Consider the following 12,499-nt stretch of genomic DNA (forward strand, 5'->3'; position numbering starts at 1 on the left):
TGGACCGTTCTACAATCCACCTCATTGATAACATGTGTGCCAAATCCTCGAATTTGTCCTCAATGAACTCTAATTTTTCAAGAGGTGTCACTACAACTCCCTGGATTTCGTTGCCTCCATCATTGGAGCTTTCAAGGCTCACAATCCCCTTCTCTAATGATGATAAAGTCTCACTCAGATCTTTTACCTGAGATATAAGAATAATAAATCTCTCGTCAAATTCTTTGACAGAATGTTCCACCTGGTCCCCCGACTTGTTTATGAACTCCGAAATTCGGTCAAACAAACATTGAACTCCCATCCTGAACTTATCTTGTGAAGTCTCCAACGCATCCTCGATTCAAGACACTTTTGCCATCACCAAGTCCATTGGGATTTCCTCTTGTTTTCCATCATTGGTTTCTACACCCTTATCTACAGAACCACCTCTTTTGTGTGCAATCTCAATTAACTCTGCCATGAACTAGCTTGATCACCACCATGCTTGAATGCAACTACGAGCTAGTTTACTAGTAAGTCCACTCGACTTACCCTGTTTACCATTTCCATAAAATCTTTCTGGAACACTTGTTGTTACACCAACAACTCTCGCTCTGATATCATTTGTCACGGGGCTAGAATTTCAACTAGCAGATCAGTGCGACTTTAGATGGTTTATCATGTTGAAGTGGCATTTAAGTTAGCCTTAACCATGTCTAAGTGAGAAATTAACTCACTAAGCAATAATCAAACCCACCAAGGGGTTAACACAAATGCGGAAGCTAACACATCTAAGGCTCTTCAAAACCAACAAGATTAAACAACTCTTATGAAAAGTAAACACTATCGAGGCTATCTAGCCACGAAGAGAGACAACAATACACAAAGGCTTTACAGACAAAAGAGAAACAATTCTTGAAAAAACTAAGTGTAGGAAACAAAGTTAATAAAGCTAAGTCCCTCAAAAGTAAGCTAAGAAGCTTCGAAAACAAAAGAATCCAAGTGACTAAGTCACAAGAAACAAAGAGACAAGAGAGAAACTTAGAGTTAATGCATGAGTTGTATTACTCTGAAGAGAATGAATGAATTGAATGATTACAAATGAGGAGGGTAGGCTTCTATTTATAGTTGAGCTCCTTCAAATCTAACGGTCTAGATTGAATTACATCAACGACCCATATTGAAATGAAATCCTATCAGAATCTTATCTAAAGAATTCAAACTCAAACAAAACATTATCCCTTTCAATTTAAGTATTTATCTCCTTAAATGATGAGATAATTATTCCCTTTGGAAACTTCCAAGGAATGGGCTAGGTCTGATAGTCCTGAGGAGGCCCGATACTCTATATGACTCTTCTACGGATATCCGTGCACACTTATCTTAGTTAGAACTCCACGAGCCTCGATAATTTCCCCCACCAAACCTTGTAATACCCTCGTCACTTTTATCTCGAATGCCCTCGGACTTAATCCTTTACGGAACTAGCATTCTCCAAGAATCGGGGCAAATTAGCTTACCCTGTCAAGCCCAAGTCTACATAGATAACCTCTTCTGTGGGCCCATGCGCATAAATCATGGACCCAAATCCACATACCGTGACAAAAGGGATACAGTGGCAGTTACTCATGTTTTCTCATGCTACCCTCGTAAGCATCATCATTTAGGGGCTTTATCCTTGAGACTAGAAAGGTGGTCCTAAGGCATTCAATAAATGATAAAATAAGTATTTTACATATATGATGTGATTGTAATTAAGGGCTCTATCTTGGGACTAGATTTAGTTTTTGGGTTTAGACTTTGAATTCAAATTTTGAATACTTTTTGTATTTTAGTTTGATTGATGACTTGTTTGCAAATGTTAATAATGATGATGCGTGTTGTATGTATGTTAGAGGACTTGTTATGATTGGAGAATTGACAAAAAAATATGGTTTAATCTATGAATAGGGTATTATGGAAAATGAATCATGTGTGGAGTGTTCATGTAGGTTGAAAGAGTCTTATAGCTTTGTTGATTGAATGATTGAGGTATGATTGAATGTCTGGTCGGTGGAATGACACAATTATGTACGCAAAATAGTATGATATCTTGGTTGAATGATGCAATTCTAAGTCTATATTGTTTTCTCTACATTGAAAAGTTTGAAACTATAATTGAGGTATGTTAAGACTTTTGGTAAGGTTAAAATATCAATTAGGCTTAAAGTGAAGATTTGAGTTCCCAAAAAGTGAAAAATGCACAAAATGACACTTTGAGATTTATATTTTTATATGATGTATTTTATCATAAAATCTAACATGCAAGTATATTTTTTTAATATATGTATTTTGTTAAAGATTCGATAGGAGCATTATAGAACGTTTAAATCATGTTAAGGGATCTTTGGAGCCATTAAAGTATAAAATCTACAATTTTTTGGACAAAAGTTTCAAAATCGAATAAAGATGTTTTCAAATTTTATGGGCAAAAACATTTTAGTTTAGAAACTCCGTTTCTTTTCTAGTTCTCAAGCGCACGACTCATTTTTTTTTTTCATTTTTATTTTCATAGGCGGTGACATCAGTTTTAACATTGATCGTTGACCGCCTGTATATTTCTCATTTACTTTCTTATATTGCATATTTAATTTTTCTTCATATTTTATAGTTTTTAATAATTCTATCTATGTGATACGTTTTTCTATGACTTTATGATATTTTTCTCTACCTTTATGGTACGTTTGAGATTGTTGGACTACTTTTGTTTAATTTTTTTAAGGTTGGATTTGATTTCGCCTCGCTGATCAAGATGTCGCTTATTTGTTATACTATTGATCTTTCCTCCTTTAGACCCTTGTACTGAACCGTTTGCGTTCGTAGATAGTGTTCTCACAACACTCGATTATGATTTGCTGTTGTTGATGGTCTTTCAGTAATTTTAATCCCTTGTTTTGGTTTTTTTTCAATGTATCCAAATTTTATTGTATCTGTCTATTGTTCGTATTTTTTGGGTGGGTTTTAACTTTTTCTTTGTATGATCCTTTTACAATCTCGAATTGCTAATTTATTATTTTAATTGTTATAAAAAATTTTAATTATGTGTTTAGTCTATTTTTCTCGTAATTTTGAATATGATTTTTTAATAAAACTAGCGACGATATTTGTATTGAAAAAAACTAGGTTTTGGCTTTTATAATTAGAGTTTTAAATTTTGAAAAATTTAAAGGTTTTTATTTTTATTTTTTTGAAAAAAAAACAAAGGATAATTAAACACTAACTATGCCTAACACATGGAGCCATATCCCAGCGATCCGCCTGAAGCAAAGCAGCTACAATACTCTGGTTCCTGGAAGACCTGCAAATCACAAGATTGGACCCAAGCTAATTTCGCAACACCATCAGCCAGCAAATTCTGCTCACAAGGAGCATATCCCAAGCTCGCCTCCCATCGACAATACAACAACTTCCGTATATGATGAATGAGAGAAGATCCAGACCTTCGGCACGAGGTTCGGTCACACGCTTCAATGGCCTACTTGTTGACTGATTCCACACAAACCGATCAAAAGCCCATACTCAAGCTAGCGATAATCCTTCAAAGATCCCCCAAAGTTTCGCCTCAAACGCCGAACACTTCTCAATCAATTTAGAGAATTCCGTAATCCACCTTCCTTCTTGATCTCGGATAATATCACCACACACCGCAAAACCATCACTCGAACGGTTTAACTTTCACCTAATTTGCCGTTGGGCATTTCCAAGGACGATTCTTGTCAGCTTTACTGCATACAACATGCTTCCCTGCACAGCCGAATCTGGAGCCTTTATTGTCCAATTCATATGAATAGAACTCTGATTAAGAACACTATCATCAGCCACATAATTTTTATCAAATAAAATTCAATTCCTTCAACACCAAAGACACCATATAATAGCACCATACATAAGGTCCCAATCAGTATGTAACACCTCATATCGACGTGGTTGACCCGATCCGATCCGAGGTGTCACATTAGGGCCACCAGAGCGACCCACAATAAAAATCCATGAAATTTTAAAAGAAATCGATCGATTTAAAGTTGTAAAATAATTTATGGATAAAATACGAGTTCAGTATTTGTCCAATTCATATGAATAGAACTCTGATTAAGAACACTATCATCAGCCCCCTAATTACACTTGTACCGTACTCTGCCAACACAGCCAAAGGAACTCCCATTATAGCGGTTGATAGCTGAATTGGATCAATTCTTTTAACCTGAAATGGTAAATAAAATAGTGAGCTTTGGAAAGCTCAGTAATATAGAACTACCAAATGATACTGAAGAACATACAGATAAATGGAAAGCATAAATTTTCTTTATTGATTCAGACGTCTACAGGTTTTCGGGATGAGCTGAGGTTTCATTGATATTTCTTTGAGTAAAAGACATGAAGATTTCAGTTCAGAGGAAACATTCAAAGGACTAAGTTAAAGAGTTCGAATAGGATGTCTAGTGTGTTCCAACCAAAACTAGTGAAAAGGTACTAATCTTTTTAAAATAGTAACAATTTAAAACATATTTTCAATATCACAATAAAACCCTTCAACCGAACACCAATATGCAGTTCCCCGAAACTGCATCTATAAGGACTTACCCTAGGCCCATTAAGCGTAGGTGCCAACCTAAGGGAGCACCTTGTATCCATAAGGTCTTACCCTAGCCGAAGCGTAGGTGCCCACCTGAGGGGTGTGCCCTCAAGCCAGAAGGACTTACCCAACACACACAGTAGAGGAGCCACCCTAAGGGAGTACCTTAGGGTCCATAAGGTCTTACCACTAGGCCATTGGGCCTAGGAGCCCACCCAAGGGTCCTCTTAGGTCCATAAGAAATTACCAGCTCGATCGGTCTGAACATATATAAGGAATTACCAGTTTGACCGAAGTTTAACATGCAATAAGGAATTATCAGCTTGATTAGAACCGAACCTGCAAAGATTTCATATCAGATCCCAGAGTACCTCCAAAGAAAAACATTTTTCAAATAGTAATTAGTGGTAGCAAGAAATCAGAGTTCGGACATATCACTTCTGTAGAAAAGGTATCCAGAGATCATGAATCAGACATGCAGGCTTAAAACTTCAGTAACTCAGAAATTTTAGTAAAAACACATTTCAAAATAGATAAAACAATTATATAACAAATATGGAACACATTAGAGGATCCAGTTATTTTTCGAAGGTACTTGGTAATTATCAAGCGAGGTGAACATGAAACTTCTTCAACTGATCGAACTTGATGAAAGAGATCCATTTTAAAAAAAAAAATTGGATTACTAACAGACCGATCAGTCATTAGGGCAGTGATACATTAGTATCATATAATATTCGGATATAACCCTAGGATGTGTCAGAAACTGCTACATCATATGTATTTAAGGTTCGGATATTCCTGTGGTGATTTCGTAAATCATACACACGTAATGGCATTATAATTATTTAAATTCCTAAGAAATTTTGGTAATTCAGTTTAATAAAGGTAAGTAGTGATTTACAGTATTTCATATTTCAAGTGTATTATCCATCTTCCAAATCCAGTCGAACTGATCAGATCCCAATAATGTTGTACTTCTTGAGTTTACGGGTAGAGTAGTCTCGCGAATATTCATTTCTTAGTACTAATTACGCCATATAGTTGAGTTGAGCTGGGCTGGGCTCTTTTAGAATTATCGTCGAACGAACCTCGAGGAGACGAACATGTATTCAATCATTCCATGACCTAAGGGTATTCTTAGGTCATTTACCCTCTAGAGGCATTTTGGTTATTTCCCGGTTCAAGGGTATTAAGTCATTTTCTTCGATTCAAACGTATGAATCATTCTAGTAATTTATTTATCATGTGGTTTTATCCAAAAACCAAAAATTCTAAATCTTTTTCCATCTTGGAGGTTAAAACTCGATTACCCAGGATTGACTAATTAAAACTAGCATTTTCCATGTACTAGTTTCATCGGATCAATATATCTTTTCGGAGTTATTTTCCACTTCCAGGGACAATTCTTAACTTTTTACAATATAAAGATATTTTAGTAATTTTTCCTCATAAATGTATTTTTGAAATTTTACCTAACAAAATTATTTTCATAATTTATCATCCAAGTACCTTTGGCACTTAATATTTAAAGAGATAAATCAGAATTTACAGATCTTGAGATTTATTACTTTACCACTTAATCACAAAACTTGTAATTTAATTCTTATCGGCCTCCCAATTTCTTATATGAGTCATCTGAGTCATATCCAGTTACTGACATTTTACTGCATTCGAATCGAGTTTAGAAATAATTAACTATACATATGAGACTAAACATATTCATCCATGCATTTACCAATACCAACATGTTCCATAAAACATGCATAAGGTAGTAATGAATTACCTTGATTTCCATGCTCCACCGATTGAACATTTAAACTCCATTCGATCACTATCGAACTTGCATCCAACATTCAATATCCAATAATATGTCGGATACATATAAACAGAAATTACATCATAAACAGGACTTAATTGCGAAAGATTATCGAATCAGAAGGTAAAATGTTGAAAAATAGCTTACTCGGTTTTAATTTGGGGACAAGACTTCAGATTCGGACTCAAGACGTCAAAAAACATAAAATACGACTTTTTGGGTCAAATTCAACGTTCAACGGTCAACTCTAGTCAAAGTCAACGGATCAGATCAAAGACAACGGGTGGGTCAAAGTCAACGGATCGGGTCGTGTTGACTTAGTTCAGGTCAAACAGACCCAGTTCAGACCGGATTGGCCGTTTGGGCTGGTCCAAATTGATTGGATAGGTTCTAGAAGAAACTAGAGCTGGGGGACGAGCCCCATGCATACCGAAGGCACGTGGTGACACGAGAAACGATGGCAAGGGGCGGGTCAGTCAGCCAATTACTCTAGTGCATTTATACATCACTGGCAAGCCAAAATTAAACCTAACAATCAACCAAAATCGTGATAATTTACCAAAAATTAAAATCGAGCTTACCAACATCGACGATCGACGAAAATGACGACGATGGGTGACAACCCGATCAGTTTTGGTTGCACGGAGATGGGAGTTAAGTGCTCGTGGCGGGTGAGGCGAGCCAACGTTTTGAACGGCCAAAAATCAAGAAAAATAGAAGGGTAAAGGGGTTCTTGATGAAACTTCAACTAGCGTTCCGCAGTGAATGGCGATGGCTTTTGACGATCGAACTTAGGGATTTTGGTCGGACAGTCGCAGTGCTTTGATTGGAGGTGGCGGTGACACTCACCGCCAATCGGAGGAGGGGAATCCAGAATCGTGACGAATGAACTTGGTTTGAGGTTTAGGAAATTTGGGGTTTCAAATCTGATTTTGGATTTTTTTTTAAAAAAAGTAAAACCTGGGCCTAAAATATGAAATATATTTTTAATTAATTTGTTCTCAAATAGTGACCCAGGCTAGATGACTAAGGCATGGGTAACCATCCTCTAGGTCACAAGTTGAAGTGTCTCTCGCCACCCAATTTCCATTTTTTTCAACATACCAGAAAAATGGAATAATTCAGGATTCGTTCCCTAAACTTCTTAATTTTTCTGAAACTAGCCAAAAAGTTTCAGAAACTTGCACTTTAGTCCTTAAAATAAAAAAAAATTAATAAACTTTTAAAATTAAAATGGGGTGTGACACAGTGCCTTTCCTTAGGAAATAATTCGGCTTCTCAATATTCACCTCGATCCACTTCTCCAGCGGCTGGGAGAAAAATTCCCCTAACCTTTCTGGTTTTATCAGGCTATTCAACATCAGTTTTGAAGCATTATAGTCCCAAAAAATATGAATGTTAGACTCGACATCTGCTATACATAAAACACATCGAGTCTCCATCGTTCCTCATTCGATAACAACTTAATTTTATAAAGCAACCCTAAGTGAAGCTTCATCCGTGGCAGTCCCCTAAAGGATGAAGTACCATACTCGGGAAGAGTGAGTCGAGAATCTCCCGTATCCAGTCCCCATTTTCCGCCATATCCCTAACACAAAGAGGATTATTATCCACCATATTAGCATCACTACAACAATATTTCAGGGGTCCCAAATCCGCAACCCACACGTCGTTCTAGAAATCAACTCTCTCACCATCCCGAACGCTACATAACAGATCGTCTCTCACATTTTGCCAAACTAATGATAGTCCCGACCAAAGTCTTGAACTTTCAGATTTTTAATTGAAAAAGGTATAGATTAGGGCACCTTGTATTTTACCGTTAGGACTCGAGCCCATAAATGACGCTTCTCCGATAAAAGACGAAAGCTGATCTTCATTAGAAAAGCTTCATTTTGAATTTGTAACTTTTTGAAACCCATCCCTCCATTATCAGTCGGCTTACACAACTCATCCCAACTTACTAAATGGACTTTCTGCTTCTCATCAGAGCCACTCCAAATAAAACGACGAATCAGTTTTTCAATTTCCTTACAAACACTTTCGGAATGTAACAAGTTTCATGGCATATGTAGGTAACGCAGCAAGAACTGATTTAACCAAAACTACTCTCCCCGTGAAATATAGATACCTCGCTTGCCAACCGGAAAGCCTATCCTGGACCTTCTGAACAATATACTGATAGGTAGATTTGGTGACCCGGTTATGCAAAAGTGGGACTCCCAGATACTTTCCAAGATTCTCAACACGAGTATACTGAAATCCACTACTAATGTCCTCTATCACTTGCTCAGCTACATTATTTGAAAAATAAATACTCATTTTTCTTGTACTAATTCGATGGCCCGAGCTACAGCAAAATTCCTTAAAACCCGCCGAATAACCTCCAGCTGCTCCATCAATGCTTCGGCGAAAATTAAGAGATCATCAGCGAAAAATAGGTGTTAAAGTTTTGTACCTCCTCGAGAAAGTTAAATCGGCTTCCATTCATTTGTCTGGACTTTACTGTTAATTGCCTGCGACAAACGCTCCGTGCAGAGAACAAAGAGATGCAAAGATAAAGGGTCTCCTTGCCGAATACCCCTTGAAGGTGTAAAAGCTCATGTTTTCCCCCATTCAACAATATCTGAGTTGTTGGAGTCGTTACACAACTCATAATTAAGTTTCGTAATTCACTCGGAAACCCACATCCATCAAAGTATCATCGATGAAGTTCCACTCAAGGCAATCATATGCCTTCTCAAGGTCGAACTTAATGATCATCCACCCTTTCTGGCCTTTCTTACTTTTCATCGAATGAATCACTTCCTGGGCGATCACAATATTATCCAAGATACTACATCCTGGAACAAAACTTGTTTGGCTCTCAGATACCCGATAGGAATATACGGCTTCAATCTGTTCACTACGACCTTTATAATGGTCTTGAACATGACATTACAAAGGCTAATCGGTCTGAACTGAGTGAAATTCTCAGGAGAAGAGATCTTCGGATGAGGACCAACAAAGTGTACCTTCTGCGCAACAACTCCACACGAACTGATAAATTGAAGGTCCAACAATAACCCAGTTCTGTTCATAGAAAAAAGCATGTAAACCGTCATCTCCAGGAGCTTTAGACGGATTCATGGAAAAAATTGCAGATTTAACTTCCTCTACAGTTACTTCCCGAGCTAAATATTGCACATCAGTCGAACTCAAAGTCGGGAAAAGGCCTCGCACATGATAAGTGTAACCAGTGTCCAACGAACTAGTGAAGAGCCTTGAAATCTACCGCCAAACGTCGAAGCACCACCTGATCAGAGCGCCATTCCTATTATCCATGCGTAATGAAGAAATATAATTCACCCGCTGTCTACGTTTGGCATATGCATGGTAAAACTTCGTATTCCTATCTCCATTTAGAAACCAATTACACCTAGACTTTTGGTACCAAAGACTTTCTTCATGATCAAGGACATTCTTAAGTTCCTCTTTCAAAGCAAGTTCGAGATCCCGTAGAGAAGTAGAGTAGCGCTGTGCAATAGCATCTTCAATCCCTTTAATTCTAAAAATCAAAATTTTCTTCCGTCGGTGGATACTACTGAGCTCATTTTTGCTCCAATCCCGAAGCTTAACTTTAAGAGCGTTAAAATTACCAATAACCGATTCCATTGGGGACCACCAGTTCTTAATTAAACCCCTGAAATCTGGATGACTTTTTCATGCAAATATGAAGCAAAAAGGGGACTCCGTCCATCCATTATCCCGATTATCAAGTTGTAAAAGAATCGACCTATGGTCTGACCCTATTTTTACTAGATGAGACACGTAAGAATTCGAAAAATGCTGGAACCAGACATCATTAACTAGGAACCTATCAAGTCTTTACCGAAGGCTTCCCCGTACCCAAGTAAACCATGGACCCACCACACGAAAATCTTGAAGAGCCTGAACAAAAATAAATTTACTAAAATCCCGAAAACCACCAAGCCTGCGCCTAGCACCACCTGATCAGTCTTCCTCCCAGAGAATATCATTAAAATCACCGCCTACAATCCAAGGCACATCCTTTCCCGGGTTTAAAAGATTCAGACTTTCCCAAATCGCCTTCCTGAGAGTTGCATTTTGACTCGCGTATACAAAAGTTAAATACACATCCTTTCGGAGATGGCCAAACTAAACCAAAACTTGCATGTATTGATTAGAAACACACAAGTCACAACACCTTCACAGTAATAGAGTTCTGCCATAATAGTCAAATCCCATTGCTAAAACCGTGAGCTTCAACCCGGAACAAGTGAGGGTAACTGACGCCAGACAGAATAGTGATTATCCTGTAGGCTAGCTCCGACAGACGATTCACAAGAGAAAATTCGCCCAAAAACCAGAGAAAAAAAGTCTCTAGGGTTTAATAAAATATTATAAAATCAAAAACCATCCAAAAACCAGTCCACAAGCCGGACTGTTATAGCAAAAAATCGTCTTTATTCGAATTTTGCCAAAAATAGCAAAATCCCGAAAATCACTCTAAATTGAAATTCGAAATAAAATAAGCAATCTCCCAAAAATCCGGCCTAAATCGGATTTAAATTGACTTCCTAATTAACAATCGAAATATTACCATAAATAGTAAAAAATAACTAAATCTAGTGATTCGGAGGGGAAAACGGCAGAATTTGAGGTTGAAAAAAAGGCCACATGGAGCATTGCTCGATGTGGAGAGCGTGCGCGTCGAAAAGAGCTTTCCGGATTGGGGTCTTATGCGCGATTCTGACACCTGTAGCCAAAGTTATGGCCAAAAGACTGAAACATACTCAAAACGACCCCAATGAGGAACATGTCACAATCAATTCTCGCCTTTGCGCTGATCTGCCAACTCATGGTATCTCAGCGCCATCAACATGCAATCTGACAGCTCAGTATCATCTGTCTCGGATCCCCCTACATCAGTCACCCCGGGTTGGAAAGAACTCGTCCTCGAGTTCAGAGTAGTGTCATCAGGATCCACAAAACAATGACTCAGGTGCTTCACATTAAAGACATCAGAAGTCTTCAAGTGACTGGGAAGTCGCAACCTGTAAGCATTATCATTGATCTTCTGCACGACCTCACAAGGTCCAATCTTTCGATCCTTAAGCTTATTATACTCACCAACATGAAAACGATCACGAGTTAATACAGCCCAAACAAAATCACCAACATCAAAAAGTATCTGACGACGATGATTGTCGACCCGAGTCTTGTACTTGGTATTGCTCTCATGAATGGTCTGTTTCACCTGCTCATGGATACCCCGAAGATACTTTGCCATCTCATCTGCTTTAGGACTGAAACATCCTATACGTGGAATAGGGGCTAAGTCCAACACCCCGGATGGGTTCTGACCATAGACAATCTCAAATGGGCTTAAACCTGTGGTTCTGTTTTTTGATCTGTTGTAGGCAAATTGTGCCTGAGGCAATGCCAAATCCCACTGCTTCGGCTTCGTTCCTGCCAAACACCTTAAAAGGTTTCCCAAACTTCGGTTCACCACCTCAGTCTGGCCATCCGTCTGGGGGTGGTAGGCGCTACTGAAATTTAACTGCGTTCCCAGTTTCCCCCACAGGCTCTTCCAGAAATGACTGATGAACTTAGTATCACGATCTGAAGTGATGGATCGAGGAACACCATGTAAACGCACAATCTCCTTGAAATAGAGATGGGCAATCCGGTCAGCATCCATAGTCTTTCTGCAAGCTACAAAATGAGCCATCTTGGAAAACCTGTCAACCACAACAAAGATAGAATCAGAGGCCCTTTGGGTGCGGGGTAAGCCTAGTACAAAATCCATGCTGACATCGAACCAAGGAGCTTCAGGAACAGGTAAGGGAGTGTACAATCCCACATTGGTGAGAACTCCCTTAGACCGCTGGCACACATAACAACGGTTCACATAATGGGCCACATCACTAGTCAACTTGGGCCAATAAAATTCAGAAGAGATAAGGGCCAATGTCTTATCTCGGCCAAAGTGTCCCTCATTATGGAGTTCACTTATAATTTCCTGCCTCAATGAACAATCTGGAATGCACAATTGTAATCCACGAAACAGATACCCATTATGCAAA

The 12,499-nt window shown here is 38.4% G+C and overlaps 1 protein-coding gene across 1 annotated transcript; it reads right to left on the reverse strand.

Annotated features, from left to right (window-relative positions):
• Nucleotides 1-3,234: 3,234 nt before the first annotated feature.
• Nucleotides 3,235-10,064, reverse strand: LOC120165108. Its single transcript, XM_039174694.1, has 9 exons — nucleotides 9,706-10,064; nucleotides 9,323-9,482; nucleotides 9,087-9,218; nucleotides 8,927-9,036; nucleotides 8,542-8,814; nucleotides 8,231-8,450; nucleotides 7,892-7,998; nucleotides 4,874-4,930; nucleotides 3,235-3,316 (listed from the first exon to the last, which is right to left on the reverse strand). The coding sequence occupies exons 1-9, from the start codon at nucleotides 10,062-10,064 to the stop codon at nucleotides 3,235-3,237; spliced, it is 1,500 nt and encodes a 499-aa protein (XP_039030625.1).
• Nucleotides 10,065-12,499: the final 2,435 nt, after the last annotated feature.

Source organism: Hibiscus syriacus, unplaced genomic scaffold (genome assembly GCF_006381635.1).
Source record: "Hibiscus syriacus cultivar Baekdansim isolate YM2019G1 unplaced genomic scaffold, ASM638163v2 tig00111574_pilon, whole genome shotgun sequence".
In the NCBI taxonomy this organism is placed as follows: domain Eukaryota; kingdom Viridiplantae; phylum Streptophyta; class Magnoliopsida; order Malvales; family Malvaceae; genus Hibiscus; species Hibiscus syriacus.

Coding starts and splice junctions, on each gene's coding strand:
- LOC120165108 (XM_039174694.1), bottom strand. CDS start 10,064: ATGGAATCGGTTATTGGTAATTTTAACGCTCTTAAAGTTAAGCTTCGG. Junction 8,451..8,541: donor CTTTCCGGTTGGCAAGCGAG/GTATCTATATTT, acceptor ACATTCCGAAAG/TGTTTGTAAGGAAATTGAAA. Junction 4,931..7,891: donor CGGATGAAGCTTCACTTAGG/GTTGCTTTATAA, acceptor AAATCTTTGCAG/GTTCGGTTCTAATCAAGCTG.